The sequence below is a fragment of the Buteo buteo genome, unplaced genomic scaffold, assembly GCF_964188355.1.
Source record: "Buteo buteo unplaced genomic scaffold, bButBut1.hap1.1 HAP1_SCAFFOLD_181, whole genome shotgun sequence".
NCBI classification, from domain to species: Eukaryota; Metazoa; Chordata; class Aves; order Accipitriformes; family Accipitridae; genus Buteo; species Buteo buteo.
In genome coordinates this window covers 83,758-105,077 of record NW_027439345.1, presented here as the reverse complement: position 1 = coordinate 105,077, position 21,320 = coordinate 83,758, and the positions used below count along the sequence as shown (strand labels likewise).

At 52.3% G+C, this 21,320-nt stretch overlaps 1 protein-coding gene and 1 pseudogene across 1 annotated transcript; both read right to left on the bottom strand.

Moving 5' to 3' along the window:
• Nucleotides 1-405: 405 nt before the first annotated feature.
• Nucleotides 406-1,621, bottom strand: LOC142028157 (olfactory receptor 2A2-like; annotated as a pseudogene).
• A 5,301-nt stretch (nt 1,622-6,922) lies between these two features.
• Nucleotides 6,923-17,721, bottom strand: LOC142028156 (electroneutral sodium bicarbonate exchanger 1-like). Its single transcript, XM_075022191.1, has 18 exons — nt 17,186-17,721; nt 16,594-16,729; nt 16,218-16,378; nt 15,098-15,283; nt 14,901-14,989; nt 14,611-14,768; nt 14,145-14,232; nt 13,493-13,639; nt 13,244-13,335; nt 12,737-12,911; nt 12,467-12,600; nt 11,679-11,924; nt 11,469-11,574; nt 10,373-10,534; nt 9,532-9,645; nt 9,032-9,193; nt 8,162-8,413; nt 6,923-7,355 (listed from the first exon to the last, which is right to left on the bottom strand). The coding sequence occupies exons 1-18, from the start codon at nt 17,301-17,303 to the stop codon at nt 7,230-7,232; spliced, it is 2,652 nt and encodes an 883-aa protein (XP_074878292.1). The 5' UTR covers nt 17,304-17,721; the 3' UTR covers nt 6,923-7,229.
• Between the last annotated feature and the right edge of the window lie 3,599 nt (nt 17,722-21,320).

Sequence of the window (21,320 nt, the reverse complement as noted above, 5' to 3'; positions counted from 1 at the left end):
AATGTACAAATGATGCGCAGGGCAATTGCTCACCACCCGCCCATCGACACCCAGCTAGTCCCCGAGCAGCGATTTCCCGCCCCCCACTCCCCAGTTCCTATAGTAGATGGGACGTCGCATGGTATGGAATACCCTGTTGGCCAGTTTGGGTCAGCTGCCCTGGCTGTGTCCTGTGCCAACTTCTTGTGCCCTGGCTGGGCAGGAGAAGCTGAAAAATCCTTGACTTTAGTCTAAACGCTACTTAGCAACAACTGCAAACATCAGTGTTATCAAGGTTCTTTGCAAACTGAACTCAAAACATAGCACTGTACCAGCTACTAGGAAGACAGGGAACTCTATCCCAGCTGAAACCAGGACACTTTTAACCACTTAACATTCCCTGAGAAATTCCCCAAGAGCTCAAGAAGAAAGAGCAGAAAGACAGGAGACAGGTGAAAGCCTAGAGCGCCAGCTAGACGGAATGAAAGACCCTCTTCCTTCTCTGAAGCTTCAGCAAGGCTTCCTTCACCTGCTTGTTCCTCCGACTGTAAATGACGGGCTTCAAACTGGGGCTGACGAGAGTGTAGAAAAGGGAAAGAACTGTCTCCCTCCCAGAGGACTTACCGCTCCCGGGCCCCGCGTACATGAAGATGGCGTTTCCATAAAAGACACCCACCACGGTCGGGTGAGAGCCACATGTGGACAAGGTTTCGTGCCATCCTGGCACAGAGCGGATGCGCAGATCGGTGGCCGGGATGTCCAGGGAGGAAATCAGGATTAAGGCTAAAGGGAAGAGGAAGAAGCACACACAAACAGCAAAGATCAGGACTTTATTGGCAGGAGCGGCAGTGCAGGCCAGCTTTAAGACAGCAAGAATTTCACAGGAGAAGTGGACAGCCTCGCAGGGGCCACAGAAAGGCAGGTGTAAAGCCAGAGAGGCTTGCAGTGTACCAAATACGAACGCCAAAGCCCACAAAACTGTGGCAAGGGTGAGGCGCAGCCTCCAGATCATGATGAGGGCACAGCAGAGGGGACGGCAGATTGCCACGTAGCGAACATGAGACATCACGGCCAGCAGCACGCACGCTGTAAGTGCAAAGATTAAATAAAGATGGATCTGTGCCCCACACCCAGCAACGGAGAGGGTTCTGCCTTGTCCAAGGAGGCTCCTTAGCATACGGGGACATTGCTGGAGGCGTAGCAGATGTCCGCGATGGAGAGGTGGCAGAGGAAGAAGTACCTGGGGCTGTGGAGGCAGTAGTCCAGGCAGATACGCAGAAAGACAAGTGTGTTTCCCATCCGAGTGGCAGAGCAGAGGGCAGAGAAAAGGCCAAAGAGGCAGCGCTGCAGGGCTGGGGTGCTGCAGAACCCCAGGAAGACGAATTCTGTGACAGTCTTTTCATTCTGCACGCTGTGCTGGAGGTGAGGCAGCACAAACTGCGACCACGGAGATCTGGAAGCGAAGGAGCAAGGAAAAGGAAAGAAAAAGGAGAGTTTTCCTAAGAATGTTGTGTCCTTTACTCTTTACGCTGCAGCTCCCTTCTCCCTGTTTTTCCCTCTGACTCCAGTGAAAGGTGCGTACTACCCTCCCCACGCTGAGTGACGTACATCTGAATTGCAAGCTCCAATCTCCCTGCAAACTTTGAGCAGTTTGACCAATCTCGCACAACTTTGCTGCCTAGCTTGCCCTTGAAGTCTTTCTTTTCCTGGGTTGGTTTTGGTTTTTTTTTGCAGGGGGTGGGGAGGGGCAGGGTGTGGTGTCGCTGTTGGAGAAGATAAGATGATGAAGATTGCAGGTGTCGATTAAGGTGAAGCCAGAACAACTTCAAAGCAGCCGTTTTAAATTAAGTCCATATTAAAAGGAATGCACAGTTGACAGAATAATTCCAGTTTTACCATTAAACCAACCAGCATTTCCAAGCCACTGCTGTGTCCTCTTTACCTTGGTGAAATGCATTCCTATTGAATCCTGCAGTTGCTTGAGCCAACTCCCCTATCCCAGCAGGGAGGCTACTGCAGGTCCAGGAAGGTCAGGCAGAACATCACCTTGGTTCCTGCTGTGCAGCTGCTCGCCGTTACCAGTTTCGCAGGGTGCTGGTCAAGGTCCCTGGGCATCCCCTGGCACTTGTCTCCACGCAGCTCTCTGGTCTCCAAGATCTTCCGCCACTTCCAGGATACTTCCTCCAGCCAGGATCTTCACCTTTTCCTTCCTGGGTCCCCTCCTTCTCTTCAAGATCCCTTCTTCTTTCTGGGAACCCTTCTTTTTGCCACCACCTCTTCTTTCTGGAACCCCACGCCCCCAGTGTTCCCAATCTAAGTTGTCTATGGGAGCAGTACAATGCCTGATCAGCCTCCGAATTAAGGCTTCTCTCTCCTAGCTCGTTATTAACTGTAGGATTCGGGACATGCCACTTTTGCTTATTCCAGGTGTTACCCAAATTTACAACCAGCCCACGCTGGCTGCGTGTAGCGAGAAGCAGGCTTCTGCTTGACAGCTCAGAATCCAGTTTCAGACATTCACATGCACAGACCTTGCCACACACGTGCACCCAGTCACGTCTCGCCTGGTAACCTTCACAGTTTGAGCCAGTTTTTTGTCTACGGCCGGGCTTCAGAGGCAGGGCATGGCCACAGAAGCGCATTCCCCCCGTCAGTCTGTGAGGTGAGCAAGGGAGAGTCAATACTTGTCTGGTGAGCCTCATACCCAGACAAGCTGGGCGATCCCTCTCCTGCGACAGCCCTGGGAAAAGCCACAGCAGGGTGCTCCCTTGCCTCTGCCTAGGTCCCTGGGGTTCCCCTGCCTGCCATTGCTCCTTTGTCCTCCTCTGTGTTTGTGGAGATGAACCTTTAACCACACAACCTAACACCTACAACATCGGGAAAAAGAGAGGCTGCAGAGGGTCCAGCGGGGAAGGTCGCCGATGTCAAATGCTCTTTGTGAGAGGCAGCACACCCAGCTCACCTCCTCGCTCCTGAGCTGCTCTATCGGAAGCACTGCGTGCAGGACGCTCTGTTCAACAGGCTGTGTCTGTATCTGACTGCCTTGTCCTCGCTACAGCACCGTGTGCTGGGGGAATGCCACGGAGAGCAAGGAGGACGCTCTTTCCCCAGGAGCAACGGAGGGTGCTCAGCTGAGTGCTGCTGCAGGGGCCACAGTGGGGCAGGCAGGCAGGGAGGGGAAGGCAGGAACGAGGGAGCTGGGAGTCACCGGCCAGTCTGGGAGATGCCCCCCGAGAGGCTCGAGAACCCTGGAAGCACAGGACGAGCTTAGAGGAGGTTCAACGTGAGGCCCTGTGGTTAACCATCCCCTCCAGATCTGGATCTTCTCTGGTTCCCAAGTTACCGTGCAGTTTAACAGCCTGCTGCAGAGATCCTGACTGGGAGATCACTGTACCTCCAGGAGTTGGGGATCCACCTAACAGTTCACCGGAGCGGGTGCAGGTCTGTGCTGCACCGTACGTACGGCGTGGCCTTCAGGCTGTGTCCCTACACATGGCCCTTGGCCGCAGGATAAACGGAGCTGGTTGACTGTGACAGAGGAGCCTCCAGGCAGCTCCTGCTTGGTACCAGCGATTACGCCACCTGCGCGGCCCTGCCGTTATCTAAAGTGCAGCAAGAAGTCCGCGCGTGAACATCCTTTACGCATAGAGTTGTTTTCTTCTAAGAAAAGTTGTATAACACCGTGAATGACCAAAAGGAGGAACTTCTCCACAGGCAGGATCTGTACAGTGTGCCAAGGGAAAATCCATCTGGGGTCTGCCCAATGCTGCATGAACGCAGGGTCCCCAGCATCTGAAGGGACCTAAGATTTACTTGCTACCGAGATGCCTCTTCTTGCTGCCTGTATGCCTTCTTCCTGGCTACGTTGCCTCCCAAGATCTTGCCCACCCCCAGCCTACTGGGGAGGGGGGGAATGTTAGAGAGACAGCCTTGATGCTGTGCCAGCACTGCTCAGCCATGGCCAAAACACTGCTGTGTTATCAACAGCTTTCTAGCTACCAGTACAGAGCACAGCACTACGAGGGCTGCTATGGGGTAAAAGAACTCCAACTCAGCCAGACCCAATACAGAAGGAAAGTGGAGGAACAACAGAGGGGGCAGCCCAGGGACACAGAGCCCCCCCCAGGTCTCATCTGGCCGCTCCTGTGACCATACGGTGTACTCAAAATCAAATACCTGAAGTGCTCCCTTAGATGCAGTGTACAGCCAGGGGACAAGAAGGTGGCAGTTCTGCATTTTGCAGCTCCCAGGCTGATGGCAGAGCCAAAGCAAAAAAACCAAAACCAAAACCAAACCAACCAAGAGAGGTAAAACTGAAGCGCAGGGAGCAAATGCTTCTCTTTCACCTTAGGCCAACTGCTCGGACGCTCTCTATGCTGCCCTGCCACAGAGGGCATCCCTCTCGTACCAGTAAGAGACAGAAGAGTGAATTAAAGCCAGGACCCCAAACCAGACCAAAAACCCGGTCGTGATGAAGAAGAAAGTGGAGAATGCATCAAATATAACAGAAAATTATTTTGGACATTCCCAGTTTACATTTGGAAAAAAGAGGAAAAAAAAAAAAAGCGGAGGAATTAGGTATCAAAAGAAGAGCACTGAATGATAAAGCAGTAGCAGTCCCTCTACCACTACAAACCCACACCCCCACACGCACACGTACGCACACAGACTTAACACCACCAAACTCCCATTGACTGTGACGTTCACCTCAGCTTGCTGGTCTAGAGACACTGAATGCCTGAAGCACACCAAGGATAACTGAAAACATCTGCATGGCTTTAATGGGAATCCTCCAACTGAAACAAAGCGCTTTCTCCCTCTGTCTGCGTTGGCACATCCCCGAGTCACGCTCTCGCTCCTCTCCTTCCAAGTCAAGATTCCTAAACGTGAAAAGCGGGAGTGGGGAAAGGCAAAGGGAAGAGAAAAAGAGGGAGAGCATCATCAGTGGAAGACCTGCCAGCTGCTGCTGATTCAGCCCTGTTTGGGGGACCACCCCAGCAGAGAGGAGCTGGTTTGCATGCCACGGTCCTCACTGCCTGTTCCCAGGGACAGGCTGTTTGCTCAGCCTTGCCGGCCAAAGCGTGGGAAAAGCGTAGGCGTGCACCGTCGCTTGCAGAGGAGCACGGACACGTTCGTGTGCAATCCTTTACCTTTTTCCTCCCTGGATTCAAAGGGTTTCTGTCTTCAAAGTGAGAGCCTTCCATACAGTCGTTGGTGACATTTCATCCAGGATAATAATCTCAGAAGGATCAGTCCTGCAATAAATATTTTACACAGCAATCCGTGATTATGGGAACTGATGCCACCAAGGGCATTAGCATCAGCAAGAGGAACAGCGGAGCCCTGAGAATCAAAGCTGCGCATAAGCATGGGAGGTTTTGCTGGATGAGGAGTTTTGGGAGGCAAGCTGGGGAGCTGCAGAGCAACAGCTCTGTGCAAAGGCTCTTGCTGGGGTTTAGCCCTGGTCCGGGTTCCTAAGCCACTGCTGGTACAGATCACGCCTGCAACTCCTCATGTGTAAGTATGAGGAACTCCAGCTACCGTAAAGGCGCTGATGATGCAAGGTTTGGGGGTCAAACGCGAGTGCTGCAGCCACTCTGCTTGGGGTCAGAGCCCTGCGATCACCTCCTGCAGCCCTGCCCCCGAATTTGATTTTCCCACCAAGCTGCCTGCTGGTTTCTGTGGGATGCCCCACAAAGAGGCAAGTGGAGAAAACTCTGCCAAACCCCTTCAAGCTAATCTTGCCGGGGGTCCTGGCGCTTGGTGGGGCTTTACCTGTCACTGCCTTGCTTTGGGATATCCATGTCACTGGTCTTCCCCACGTTCAGCTGAACTGAACTTGCAGCAGCAGCAGCTTCCATCGCCCTCCTGGACTCCTGAGGTAAAAAAGGGACAAATCACGTTCTCTGTCTTTGGTCAAAGTGGAGATAAGCTGAATGCCCAGCACAAACTTAGCAGTCTGCCCTCCCCTTCTGCCCCTTGGCAGCTATAGGTATTAGTGCAGCAGGGTAGAAACCGTTCACTCCAAAGGTTTTGGGGCAGGGGGATTGGGTGTTCAAAACACGATTATGAGCAAATCTTGCCAGCAGCAGCAGCAGCACCTTCTAATAATAATCATCGTAATGATAATGACCTTGGTGAAAAACGACTCGTTTTAAAAATTACACCTGTATTCAAGCATTCAGCTCACTGCTACTTGAGGAAACAAAGGTTACAACGTGGGATCCAGGCTATTGGGATCTATTTCGATTGAGTGCTGATCTTCCCCCAACGTTTCCAGACAAGCTGTAAGAGAAACAGGCAACCTCACAGCCCGACGGAGATGTCCAGCCCCGAGGACCCAGCAAGCCTTACCTCTTCTTCTTCTCTGGCTTCATTTCTGGCATCGTCCAACTTCTTCTTCCTTTCTGGCATAAGGTCATCCAGAAAGCTGAGCTCGCGCTTTGAGAAGCAGAAATCCATCGCTTTCCGGACAAAGACGAGAGCCAAAACCTTCACGAATAAGAGGGAAGATGCGGTGAGCTCAGAGACGATGCCACCTCTCATTCCAACGCTGCAAACACCCCGCTGCTGAGCGGCGGCAGCTCTTACCATCATGGGAAAGATGATGGCGGCACGGGACACCTTGATGGTCCAGAGCAGGACGAGGCAGGTCAGCTGGATCACCGTGAACAAATGCACCTTTTGCAAGGGCACGTGCCGCAGGTAGATGAAATCCGGCTGGTGTTTCGCTGGCATCCAAAACAGCTTCAAGCGATCAAAGAACTGCAAAATAAAAGGGAAAGGTTGCCGCCTTGGGACTGCGGCAAGTTTCTGGCCCTCTCGAAACGTGGAGGCGGTTTGCAGCATCTCGCTTGCCGTCAGAAATCCTGGATCCCACCGCGTTCCTCCTGGGAGCAGCACCCATTTTCCCTTCGCTCCATCTATCAACCGGCTTGCCCCTGAGAGCTGCCCACCAAACGGCAACTATTCCGTGCCGTTCCATTATTAGCATTTCTCGGCCCACTGAATCCCCCAGCGAGGATTTCCACCAGTGGCAGAAACTGCCTTCCCTTTGCACTGAATTCCCCCGCTTTCACGTAACCAAACACTGACCTGCCCTAAACCCTGAAACAGAGAGCGCTGAACTTGCCTGGTCCTCCCAGCCCTATATACCTCCTGTGCCTCCACCAATCTTTTTCTTACACAAAAGAGTTTCATTGCTTGCTCTGCAAGAAGTTTTTCCCATGCCACTGCTTTTTTCCCTGCTGCTACGGAGACAAAATACCAGGGAAACGACATGCTGCACGCTGTAAAAGAGTCCGTACCTGAATTCCTCTGAGCGACGACACACCCATGTAGAGAAAGACGCCATAAAGCACAGGCATTGGTATAAACTGGGGGGGAAAAGAGAAAAAAAAAAAAGAATGCAATCGTTTCTTTCTCCATATTGCATTTTCAGTATTACCACCCTCTTCCACAGGCACTGCCTAAAATTGCTTGAAGCCTTCCAGCTTCCATTCAGGCTTACAGATGGGTCAGGTTTTAACCATTAAAGATTTTGTGCGCACGAGTGAGCTAAGGCTCTGCTTTAGGCTGAACTTTGGAGTTACCTCTCCTCAGAATACTCCTATTTTCCAGAAAGGTTGGAGGAAAATAGGCGATTTCACCCGTGCTACCCTATGCCGCATTCTGTGGCGGTAGAAAAACACTTCTGCCTAATCTTGGGGCAACAGGCAAAGGCCACAGGCCTCCTTTTAGCCTAGAGACGAGATTACTTTGTGGGAGGAACGTGCAAGGAAGCCCACGGGGATGACCTCAGTGTGTTTAGCTCCTGGGAACAGCTGCTCCGGGGCATTTGGGGAGCAAATTGCAGCCAGTAAAGGGCTGCCTGTTTGAAAGAGAGCAGACGTGCTGGTCTGAATATGCTCAGCTGTAACCCATAAACATGGGCGGGCCTGAAAGACACCCGAAAATTCAAGCAGTTGCGTTGCTCGCTTGCCTCGAGCACACCAAACGGGGGCCCGAAGGGCTGCAAAGCCTAACCGAGGCTGGTTCCCACCGTGGGTCAAGCCCCAAGGGTTGGGATCACCCCCTCCTCCTCCGCTCCACAACTAACTACTCAGGCCTGCAGAGAGGGGACTGTTTTTCTGTAACCTCCAACAAGCTCGCGGTTGTCGGGTGGTTTGCATTTTCCTCTCACCTTTAACACGGAAGTGAAGAAGACGGAGCAGCCCATGAGCCCAAAGATCAGCAAGCCAGTGACTCTCTGCTCTCGTATCCCCAGAAACTTGGGTTGTTCTCCTGGAGCTGAGCAGTCAGACTCTACTTTGAGGCTATTCACGTGGGTGATGGACAGGACGGTCGCAGCCACAAACCAGGGCAGCCCCATCACCGAGCACACCCCCAGCATCACGGCCACCACGAAAAGGTCCAGGTGGTACCCGCATCCTTTCTGCAGGCAGGAAAACAAGAAACAGAGCATCCCATAGCACAAGAGCAAGGATAACGTTGCAAGTCAGACTCAAACCCTGCTCGAGCACAGGTCAACTTCTTCAGAATTTAAAACAAGAAATGGAAACAAGTAAGGGTGTACGCAGGCTTTGCACAAGCACCTGGCATGAAAATCTGGCAGGAGTTCAGACACAAGGGATATGGGGAGCTTGTGCGATACATACTTCTCCAAAAAATACCCACCCACAACCCAAAACCACCAAACCGTTTTTTTCACTCACAAAGAAAATTCTACCACTTGCGAGGAAGGTGTGACTCTGAGTTATCCCTGGCAGCGCATCAAAACAATGCATTCCCCGCACCTGCTGCCGCTGCCGTTTCAAAACAAAAACGCGCTTCCATATTGCTCCAAGATTAATTTGCTCCTCCAAAAGGTTGCTCATCTGAACTGCCCTGTCACTTGCTCCCTGCATCATCGTTAATCCAGGAGAGCATCCTGCCACGCAGCCTGACCTTGTCCCAAACCAATGCCTTCAGAAAGCATCGGCAATAAGAGCTTCTCCCCAGACCTGCAGCCCAGAAGGGGCTGGGGCCGGGGTCATCTCTCGCAGGCCCTTACCTTCAGCTTGTGCTCCTTCCTGTTCACAATAACGGCACTGATCTGCTGGTCCATGAATATCAAGATGGTGCAGAGCAGAGCTGGGACGAGCGCAGCCAACACCGTCCACCAAGGGTTGGGTCCTATGGGGTTGATGAACCACCCGCGGTCGTCTCTGGTAGGCTGCAACAAAGCCCACACATCAGCATCGTCTCCCAGCCCAGGCACTCCACTGGCTTTCCTTTTCCCCTCCCTCCCTGTGTCAGAGCACCTCCCAGCCCTGGCTTCATGTCCCCCTCTCCCGTGGGCTTCAGCAGTGCCAGTCTCCTCTTTGCAAGCACCTCTAGGTACTTCTCCTGTAGGTATCTAGTTTTGGGGCCATCTTCTCGTTGCCAGGAGGAAGCAAGGCACTTGGAGGTGGAAGAGGAGATGGTCACACCACCAGCATCTCCTCCAGACTCAGCCCTGCCCTGCCCCGGCATCACCTTGTGGCACCCCCACGTGCCAAAACACCCCATTACCTTGAACGTGTGGGGGACCTGGAGCTTTGGCGATGGGATCCCAACCACAAAGTCAAGGAGCACCATGATGGCGATGGTGAGGAAAACAGCAAAGTCGCTCACCGTGGACCGTACCTGGGGCGAGAAACCAGAGGTGAAAGGGGCATGGCAAACAGGGCCGTAACGTGAGATGCAAGAGTTGCGGACATCCACAACATTCAGGCTGGTTAACCAAATCCCACCACCCCTCTGAGCACATGCAGCCTGATCCCTTGCTTAGATACTGTTGCTGTGTTTGTCCCCGTGAGATCTGGCGTCAGATAATAAAAAAAGCTTAATTAGGCGGACAAGGGTTGGTTTAAGTCAAAACCTAAAAATAATAATAATAATATTAAAAATAAGAAAAGAGATGTCTGCCACTACAGCTACACTCACAGCTACAACGGCAACAAGGCACTGAGGCATCCTTTAGTCCTCAAAAGGAACCTCCTCATTCGAATCTACTTTCCGCTCGAGCACATAATGCGCAGAAGGTAGGGAAAAAAAACCACAACCCCAACCCCCAAAACTTTGGGAAACCTGACTTCCTACTACCTGAGGAGGGGGAAAAAAAAAAAAATTAAAAAAAATCAAACCCCAAAAATCTTCAATCTGGGGCAGATCGCGAGGCAGGTGGGAAATGCTACGATGATTTTGCACTCACGGAAATGAGTGCGGGACATCCAAGCTCTTGGAGAGCTTGGCCTGCAAGGCCAACGTTTCCCAGCTTGACCATGGCGGGGCTAATACTGCTTAGTGCTCCAGGAAAGCCATTTTGGGAAACGAGTGTGGAGATGGACGCTGGCCACCATCTTCTACTTACTCTGGTTGGAAAGTAGCGGCTGGTTTTAAACTTCTTCAAGAAGCTTGACAGGGCAAAGGTGGCGAAGAAGAGGATGCAGCACCAGAGGAACACATCAGGCGTGTAGGGGCCGTCGCGTCCACAGGCAGGTCCTTGAAACTCCCCACGCAAATGCCGACATTCCTGGAGAAACAGAGCGTCAGGACACAAAGGCAGTGCACGTGCGGCAGGGAAACCTCGCGTAGCTAGGGGGTTTTGAGGATCTTGGTCCAAGATCCACGACCCTCTAACTGCTCCTGCCAATGGAGATTTATATGTAATGAGCAGCAGCAGCTGAACAAGTGACACATCGAACTATAGAGCGGAGAAACGAGATGTGAGGGGACACCATACCACGCACCCTCGGCACATCCTCTGCCTGCCATTCGAGCAATCGTGGCTAAAGAAGACACCAGAGGGGAAGGAAACACTGGAAACTCTTGGGGAGAGAGAGAGAGGGAAGAGGGAAGGAGGGCTAAAGACAACCATGGTAGGAAAGGAGGAGAAGAGACAAATCGTCCCTTCCCAGGGGAGGGCTCGCAGAACCTGGCCAAGAGGGGATGAAGGCCACCATAAGAGCCTGCCGCCCTAGGCCCGGGCTCTGCTTCCAGCCACAACAGCCTGAGAGGCTGCTCAGACATGCAAATTTATGCATGTACCTACAGACAGCACTGAACGAGAAAGCAAGGCCCAGAGTTACTAGGAACCCATTAAGGAGGCCAATTACTACCTTTCAAGCATGAACTTAAGTCCTACCTACAACTTCTACAATAATCAAACCACCCACTACTTAACCTTCCTCCCAGTCAGAAATACTGTCCGGCAACAGGCTTGAGGGGGACACTTGCTACCTACCCACAACGCTGGGGACCAGGTAGACTGGGACAAGGTGGACTCTCCTCCCGAGGACCAAGCGGTTTTAACAAACCACACGCTAGATTTAAGCAAGGACTTTTCCGAGCAGCACTAGCACAGTTTGAAGCCCATCATTCCCTGAAGGGCTCTGACTTTTGCACCATGCAAATGCCCCTGGACCCCGTGGCCGCGGCGCGAGGAAGCAGTGGCTCGGGGCACTTACGGTCACCGTGAGGTTTTCCCAGGCGATGCCAGACACGTTGATCCCGTTGCTCGCCCAGAAACGCAGCGTTTCGTTGCTGGGATGGGTCGGTGCCTCACACTTACAGCTGGGAGGAGAGAAGCCAAGACAGGGGTAAGGGAAAGGCGATGGAGGTGCAGCCCGCAGATCCTGCCAAGGGGCAGCAGCTTTCTCAGGGGGAAAAAAACCCACTAGTAGCTGGTGAGGAAGTCCAGCTTGCTGTGCATGTGCACAGGGTAGGTGTCTCGCAGGTGACTCAGCTTCTCCAGAGCCTCGTAGATGAAGATGATGCAGATGAGGGAGGCAAAGGCTTCTTCCGTGAAGCGGGTGACGTAGCACACCAAACAGCTGGCATCGGTGGCCACCAGCACTATGCACAAGAAGGCGGTCCACAGCCCAATGCACGCCCGCAGAGACAGATAGGAGAGCGTGTACTCCCTGGGAAAGCAAAATGAAACAAAGGCTGCAAAGGCCAGCAAGAGGCCCTGAGACATGCCTGCCTTCGGGGAAAACAGGGAGCAATTCTGGAGCGTGTCAAGGCTGCGGATGGGAAATGCAGTTTCCAGGTACTACTACAGAGAGCCTCGGGGCTGTGGTGCAGGGTGTAGACCCACAGGAGGAGAGGCCAATTATTTAGTTACCACTGTTGAACAAGGATCTTGTGTTAACACCTTGGAGGCTGCTTGAGGTCAGGTCCCTCTTGGGCCAGGTGGTGTTCTCCCACATCACCCTGATGCCCTGACACTGAAACCAGCTGGGTTTGCACCCAGTCACCTGCTGCCAGCAAGCTGGGGCTTAATGATAAACCTTATGGCAATAAGGGTGGTTTATCTCCCATCAAAGCCATAGCAACAAAAGGACTGTCACTAAAATCTAGCAACTACCCCTAAGAAACAGAAAAGCAAAGCAAAGCATCTTTTCTCCATCACTGCCCCCTTCTGAAGGCTCTCGCAGCACCCAGCTGCGGCAGCCAGCCTTACTTGCAGAATTTGTAGAGGATCTTCTCAAACACGAGGACGGGTCCGGTGCTGCCGAGGATGGTGAGAGGTTGGCCGGCAAAGAGGCAATACACCACGCCGGCCATGGACGCGCCCAGCAGCGACTCCATGGCACTCTGTCCGGGGAAGAGAGGCAGCCGTGAGTAAATAAATCGTTAGGGAGAAACAAAAACCAAAGCCGATTCACTGCAGCGAGGACTTTGGCCTGACTTTTATCCTCCCCCATGCCCCCCAACAGAGAGACGTGCTCACTATCTGGCCATTGGTCGCCTCCCCCAGCAGTCCCCCAAAGGTGATGACAGGGGACATGCAGGCACAGTAGAGGAAGAGGAAGGACGCCAGGCACTGCAGGCTCAGACCATCCCGGAAGTCGCTCCAGAACCACGGGGCTTTCCGCTTCACGTCCAGGGTCAAACCTCCAAAGAGCCTGCAGGAAGGAAAAAGAAGAGAGTCTGTTCTCTTGGAGGAACACGGTGACTTTGCTTTGCTGCAGAAGGGCAATCAGAAGCACGGAGTCACTTTCGTGGCTAAAAAGAAGCACTCTCCTTCCTCCCAAATCAAGGAAACCTGCGTGCAATGGTGATGGCTGGGGCTGAGCCCAGCTGCCCAGATCTCCCCCCTGCCCAGCCCAGGGGACCAAGCTGGCAATGCGGAGCCCCTTCGTTGAACCAGCTAACCCCAAAGACCTGCTAGAAGGGAGGGTGCATGCTCAGATTTGAGAAGCAAACAGAAAAAAACCCAAACTATTAAAGCTCCCACCTTCCCGTCCGCTGCAGTTCAGGGCCACTGTGTTTCTCCAGCGTGCTGTCAGAAGCACTGTCGTCAAGAGCTCCTGGCATCTTCCTTTTTTCCTGTTAAAATGGAAGTAAGATAAAGCTATGGACTTGTAACCGCTGGCTTGTTTTGCTTCTGGTCTGGCTCTGTGACTGTGTCAGAGTGGGACCTTGTGAATTTGGGCCCCTGAACAGCATCCCCAGCCGTCCCGCCCGTCCCCCTCGCGCCTCCCACCTGCGAAGGGACGTTTTTCGGGGGCTCGATTCGGATCGATGGATCCCACTCTCCTGGCGGCAAGACCGTGACCTGATCCAGAAACTCGTCGATGCCAGCCACGAGGTCAGCCCCGTTCTTGGCTTTATAGGCAACGTCACGGAAAACCTGCCAAGAGAAGACAACCTGGTGAGAGGACAACCCAGCTCGGAGGTCCTAACCAGTGCAATAAGCTCTTGGCTAAACGCAAGGCTTTTTCCCCAAAATTTCCTGCTGGAAAGGGCAGGAAATACTCCCCCAAAAGGAAAAATCTGTGCGTCAGGGCATTTGTAATCATCTCCCCCACGAGGCCCCCGTCCCCCATGGCACACCATACCCTTCTGCTTAAAGAGCAAGAGAAGTTTGACTGGCCCTGGCAATGCCACCACTGGGGACAGCGTGCTGGGGACCCCGGCAAGAAGGATGAGGTGCAGGATGCACCCCGGGTGGGATTTCAGCCTCCAGGATGTGGGGTGATGCAAATCTGCGTGTTCGCTTCGGGGTGAGAAAGAGGGCTGGGCTATTTGGAGAGCTGCGGGCAGCTGGGACAGCAAATCCTCTTCCTCACTACTTCAGAGACAGGGAGAGCTGAAGAAAGGCAAAAATGACCCGGAGCTATCTCATCTTGTCGCACCTCATCTGTCATGATAGTGGCCATGGACCTGCCGATCTCATGGTACTGATGGGCTTTTCCTTCTGGTCCAAGCAAAACAAACAGGAACCTGGGCAAGAAAAACAAAATGAGAGAGAGAAGAAGGTGTCCTTGCTCCAAGAGCACCCAAGGAAAGCCCTGGCAGCTCCCAGCCCGGAGCGTGGCTCAAGACGGGACACGTAGGCTCAGCGACGCCACGATGAATTTGAAATTCTTCAAAACCGACGGCAAATTTCATTTGGGGGCCAACTTTCATTACAATTGGCCGATGGGTTTAAAAGCTACAGCAGGGAATGGAGAAATGAAGGCGAGGAGATGCGGGTGGGGGAAACGTGCTTGCTCCCCCTCCCACTCGCCTTGTTCCCTTGGGACACCAAACTGATGCCTGCAACTCGATCTTTGGTTGGGTGTCTTTTTTACGGAAAAAATTTGCGCTTCTCATTCGCACCTTGTTGGGATGGGAACTTCCGTCATGCCCGAGAGGAGGACAGCCGGGCTCAGGCGGACAAATGCCACGATGGGCTGGTGAAGGAAATCCAGCTCTCCTACGAGCACGTTGGATGCTTCAGCCCCGGTGGGAATTTTCTTCATGAAGTGCAGCTCCGCCTGGGCACGACAAGCGATTTTCAGGCAATTACCCCAAAAGCAAAGCCCACAGCGCTCTGCAGCACACTCTCCAGCCAAGTTTGCAAGAGCAAATCTGGCCCTAAAGGCGTGAGAAAGCTACGAGTGTCTCACCTTGCTTAAATCCGTTGCTCTGCTCTCAGGGTTCACCCCATCTTTAGCTTCTGCAGCGGTGGGAGAAGGACAAGAGGTGATTGTTTGGGCTGGTAGGAAAAAGAAAGACACTCAGAAAGATGGACGAGGAGCAACTGGGACGCTTCTCCTTTGCCCGGACAAGTCTAATGGGGCCACAGCCCTGCAGAAAGCCTCACCTGGCTTGTAGAGGAGGTGCAGGTCTGACTGCCTCTTGCTCACATCAGCAAACGAGCAGACAGCGGGCAGAAGGTTGGTTGTCTTCTCGTTCTGATGGTGGTGCTTCCTCAAGAGGACTTCTCGAACTTGCGCCCGCACGTGCTCGTCAAACTCCGTGGACTGTTCTTGCTGGGCCAGGATCGTATCTGAGGATGGCAAAGGGAAACAAAGCCATCAGAGCAGAAACCCCAACAAGTCCCGACCCCCAAAGCCCCCAGGGAAGGCTGTGCCACACAGGCTGCACCCTAATGCCGGCTCAGCCTTGCATAGCAAGGCCTTTTAATAATGTTCAGCCTTTGCAGCCAAAACGAGAATTTTCTTCTGCTAAGAAACATGGCATCCAAGTGCTTATTCATCATTCCGCTAAGATAAATATTTCCCATTCTAAATGACGCAATTTTCTTGCCTGACCTGGCCTTTCTGACTCTACACGTTCACCCAAATTATAAGCGATCTATAGCACAGACGTTCCCAGAGCTTCCCGTGCTGATCGAGTGCAATTTGCCGAGCCCAGGGAGAAACGTGCTAAGAACGGCTCCGACTTCTCCAGCCCTTGAAAGGGCTGAATGGAGACCTGCCGCCAGCCAAAGATAACTTCTCCAAAGCGGCTTTTGCAATTAACTTCAAGTATCTTCCCCACAGAAATACACTGCTTGGTCATCGCCAGATAAACTCTGCCTTAAAACTCTTACATGCTGGATCTTAAGGCAAAAGCAAAAAAAAGAATGCGAGGAAACAGCTTGTAAGAAATAGTTCCTTTAAGGAGGTTCAGCTCTTACGCAGACTCTGTATTTCTAAGAGCAGCCTGCTAAGCCCTGACACACGCTCCTTTTTGGCTGCAGAATATTCTCTAGTGGCTTCTCCAACCCCACAAACTGCTTTCAAAAGGACCCCGCATTGGAATAAAAAAACGGTGCGACTGTTGCATGCCCAGTCTACATCCAAAAACAGCTCATGAGAAAAACACAGTGGCACTTCTGGAAAAGGACGTGCCATTGGGGCAGGGTTTGATTTGGGAGTGAAGAGCACCGTGGCGAGCTGAGCTCGGCCGTTCCCGGAGGGATGCAGCGCCCATGGTACCTGCAATCTCTTCGATGCTGTTGGCACAAATGTCCAGCAGCACCGACCCGTTGCTGATGCAGCTCCTCAGCTCGGAGAGGCTGTGCAAGGACAGCGTGCCAACGTAGGGCTTGCTCCAGCGCTCGCCGCCATCTTCCACGTCCTCCTCAAACTTCAGCCACCTGCGGACATCGGGTGCGATCAGCCCCATTGCAAGAAAACAGCCCCAGCTCTGCAACCCCTTTGACAGAGCCACGGGGTGGCAAGAGGAGAAGGCTCCTCGTGCCGCCACCTGCAGCTGCAAAAGCTTCGCATCCTGGAGAGGAGAAAGCAGAGCCCACGGGCGCTGCCGGTGCAGGGACTCCTCTCCCACCGCAGCCAAGCAGCAGGGATTTACCTTGCCGTTTCCTTCCACTCGCCATCTCGGCCCTCTTTTACACAGATCTCATCCAGCTCGGAGAACAAGTGGTGAGGGAGGTGCTGCTCATCCTCCTTGCTCCTGAGAATGAACTGCACCCGCTGGGACGGGGAGCCTGGGGGCAGAAGGCAAAGACCCATCCCGTTACCGCGCCTGAACACAGCTCGTCACGCTCACGTGCAAAGTGGCCATCAGCACCAGTGCAGCCATAAACACTGGGCTGGCCCCTCTCTTCTGCGTCTGTCTGGGCTTGCACAGAGCCGTGGAGAAGGAGAAGCATCTAGTCCACCTCTGCATGAGGATGGGCTGCTTTCCTTCCCCACATTGCCATTTTTAAAGCCAGGATCCCTCTAAGGAAGACGAGCCTAAACCCATTATGCATTTAACTGCATTAAAAAAAACACAAACAAAAAAAAACAACAAAAAAAAAGAAAACTTGGGAAAAAGAGGGTGTTGCTCAATACGGCCACTTTCCCTCGGAAGAACAGCAACTCACTCAAACTAGCCACGGGGACCTGCTTGCAGAAGGCCCCAGCGCCCACGTTGCCCCCAGGAGTTTAGCGAATGCCGCGGTGGGACTTACAGTGGTAGCCCTGCTCCATCGGGGCAGAGTCCTTCTCCCGTTCCCCTTCCCGATGCTTCTGGCTGTGGCGTCGGTGATGCCGGTGGCTCTGCCTAACCAGTGGCATCCGCGCGCCCACGTACAGGGTCCGGTGGCCTGCGAAAAAGCAGCGGTTTTTGCAGCACTCTCGGCATTGCGGCAATGGTTGAGGTGGCCGGTGCCTTGCTAAGCCACGGTTATATATCCCAGGAGCAACGCCAGCTTCCCTGAATGTTATTTTCACTGGACCTCCTTTTTTCCAAGCCTATTTTACTCGAGCTTTGCAACAACACAGCAACAACAAGTGTTGGCTCTGGGTCATCTAAAAGTGCCCCCAAAGTATTGGACCTCTTCTCAAATTCCAGCTTCGGCTGGACAACACTCAGACTTGCTCATTAAGCAGCAACACAAGCTAATTATTTTCAAAATCTCTGTATGGCACGAGGCGACAAGAGACGATCAAATCAGTCCCATCGTAATGAACTCCAGAACAAAAAAAGAAAATCACAGCCCCGCGTCTGCAGCCCTGAAATGATTCTCCTGACATCTCCAAGCCAGGAGCAGCCTCTGCGAGAAAAAAAGCCGTGAATTATCGAGCCCCGTGGCTACAGCTCACACCATGGCCTCCCAGGGGGCTTTTTCCCTCCGTTTAAAAAGCCATAATAGTAAAAAACATGACAATAACTGTGCTGCTTCATTGAGAAGCGCGGCACGTTTTGCTGCACGTGATGTGACACCCGACAAGGCACACAGGAGAGACTTTGTGCAATGGGAAAACGCGCTGGGCTGGTGGCTCCTCTACCAGGATCTCAGCAGAGACTCACCTTCCAACTCCTCCTCCTCATAGCGAACACTGACAGTGTTGCTCCTTCTTCCCCGGTCAATCACTGCCTCCTCGTCATGTCTCTGTTTAGCAACGACAAGAAGGGAAAAGTTGGGGCTGGGGGTGGAGAGCTCCCTTACGTCCTCCCAGCCATCACCCACCCCTGCGTCCACGCGAGTCCACGAGCCATCACGCCTCTACGTGCCGCCTCCTCCTCCTTCAGGCACAGCCCTAAAACCACGGACTTGTAGGAGGTTTTCCTTCCCATACGCAAATAAAACAGCCCATAACATCACCTCTACTGTATACCACGAGAGTCTGGACGTCTTTAATACAGCAGGAGAGGGATGAGTGTTTCAGACCAAAAAAACCCACCTCCTGCTTTGTTCTTGAGGTTCCTGTCTAAAAAAGTGATTTCCAAACTGGAAAAAAAACAACCCCAACCCACAAAACTGCACTTTTGAGCCCCGGCCGTGCTACCTGTAACTCTTCCAGAAGTGTCATTTTGTAACCCCCGTTTGGGTTCATCCTCACGTCAGTCACTGGGTTTCGGGGACAACTGAACCTCCAGGTCAGTCAGGGGGCCCGATTCCCCAGGGACTGATGGAGTAGCCCTCACGGGAGGAGCTAAGTGGCACCCAGTGTGCACCAACTCCAGAGACACAATAGGGACCATTGTGAAATCACAAGCTATGATGCGGATCCAGGCAGCTACTTAAAGCCATGCACCCCTAGAGCCTTCCCGCTTGGAAAACTTAGTGCCTGGGGAGAAGCCAGCTCTGCTTTGAGCAAAAACTCTCCAGAACAGAGAAACTTCCTGCATGAGAGGTGTCAGGCTCAAAAGTGTGCAGAAGGAAAACCCTTCACAGGCTCGTTCACCCTCCTGAGAAGCAAAGCCCACTAGCAGCATCATGTTTTCTCTCTTTTTCTTTCTAACAGTAGAGCTGAAGCTCTAGCATCCTGAGGATAACAGGAGGCACAAATACGGTAGGGAAAAAGAATATCTTATTGGATCAATGGGTAGATTCAGAAAAAAACCCTGCTACACAGTAGTTTATCCTGGCTGCTAGCTAGAACCGAGAAGACTGTTTTTTCCACCTGGGTCAACAGTTCCGGTGAAACATACTACCCGCCTAGGACAGCTGCATCTGAGGAACAAGAATTAGTTATCTGCAATACAAGGAATAACAATGAGTCATTTAGTGCCATGATATTCATCAGGCTGCACAGAGAAACAAGAGACAAATGCATTTGAATAACCATGTCTTGTGTTACGTTTTAACCACTTAACATTCCGTGAGAAATACCCCAAGAGCTCAAGAAGAAAGAGCAGCAAGGCAGGAGACAGGTGAAAGCCTAGAGCGCCAGCTAGACGGAATGAAAGACCCTTCCAGCAACAACAGCCTGAGAGGCTGCTCAGACATGCAAATTTATGCATGTACCTACAGACAGCACTGAATGAGAAAGCAAGGCCTGGGGGGATCATTTCCCCTCTGCTCAGGGCTGCTGGGGCCAGTCTGTGTGCTCTGTCCAGACTGGGCTCCCCAGGACAAGACTGGGACTCACTGGGGCGAGCCCAGCAAAGGGCCACAAAGGTGACGAAGGGACTGGAGCACTTTTCATATGCGGAGAGGCTGGGAGAGCTGGGACCCTTCAGCCTGGAGAAGGCTCAGGGAGCTCTTATCCATGTACATCTGATGGGAGGGAATGAAGAAGAGGGAACCGGGCTCTTCTCAGCAGCGCCTTCTGGCAGGACAAGAGGCAAAGCGCACAAACTGCAAAACATGAAATTAAAGCTGAACACAAGAAAAACTTTCTGACTGCAACTGTGGTCGAGCACTGCAACCGGTTGCCCACAGAAGTTGTGGTGTCTCCACCCTTGGAGTCCACTCAAAACCTGAGGGGACACGTCCTGGGCAACCTGCTCTGGGTGACCCTGCTTGAGCAGGAGGGCTTGGACTCGATGATATCAAAGGTCCCGAAAACCTCAACGGTTCTGTGAAAGCCACAGACAGAGATCTCTGCCTCAAGCCGAGAGGCAGCAGTCATCAGCCGACTCAGAGGAGCAGGCTGGGAGGCAGCTAGAAAACTCTTCCCAGTTCCTCCCTTGTCATCCCTGCCTCAGGTGTGCAAGCCAGTGCACCGCTTTGTTGAGCCGCCCAGTTCTCATCCCGCTGTGATTCTGCAGGTAACGTTAACACAAAGGAGTGAGAGGGGAAGAGCTTTAGTTAACGGCATGGGAACCTGAAAGCACAGGACAACTTTTCCCCAAACGTGGGCAATGCTGCTTAGATTCTGTCACCTAGGGAAGAGAAGGAAGACGACAAATGGGCCAAAGGGTTACACAGGAATGAAATACGAGGAAGGTGCAAGAGACATCAAAAACATCGATATGTGCCCCAGAAGACTATTTTGTAGTCAACTGACCTGCCCACACCCGACTGTGGGCATGAGGCCTCCGCTCCGACTTCCACTCTTCTCCTCTTCACCATTTCTTCCACTGCAGCACTATCTGACACTTCTTTTCTTCTCTTGACCTTCAAAACATTGCAAACTTGGTATTGATAAAATTTGATTTTGACTTTTCTATTTTAGAACAAAAGTCAGACTTAATATACATCTGTGTTTCGCAACATTGTCCAGGCTTATACAACAAAAACCAAAAAATGACTCAGGAATAAAAGATTAGCTGCCTTATTCAAACAGAAGGTAAGCACTGAGAGGCCATCCAGAGAATTATGCTCAACAGTTTTAAAGAAGAACTACTGCTTCCCAGGACATCCTATTGGCTCCATTTTTAGAGGAGGGCCTAGGAACATCATTAGCAGGAACGTAATGCTAGCAGAGAGAGCGGGATTTCCTCAGGGGGAATTTGGACAGGACACCTTCACTAATTCACTCCATCTTCAGACACTTACCTGTATTGAAAACAAACCCAACCTGAGATCTCACTAAACAACTACTTTCCAAAGAAGCTTAACTTGGTTGTTTTCGACACATGCAGCACTTAGGAAACTACTTCATTATTCAGCACTATTGACCTCATACAGACTCTCACAGCGAAGAAACCATTTGACAGCTCAGCTCAGACTTGGCGAAAACACATTTAACTGAAGCCAGCACGGCTCTCACGTCCTCAGGCAGGACTTCATTCAAAGTCCGCTGGAATTGACAGGAAGGTTTCCCTCAACTTGGATGGTTCTAGGTGAGAATTCACTCCCACCTTACACTGCCTGACTGACACCCAGAAACAGGACAACTACAGCATTGCCTAGATATATC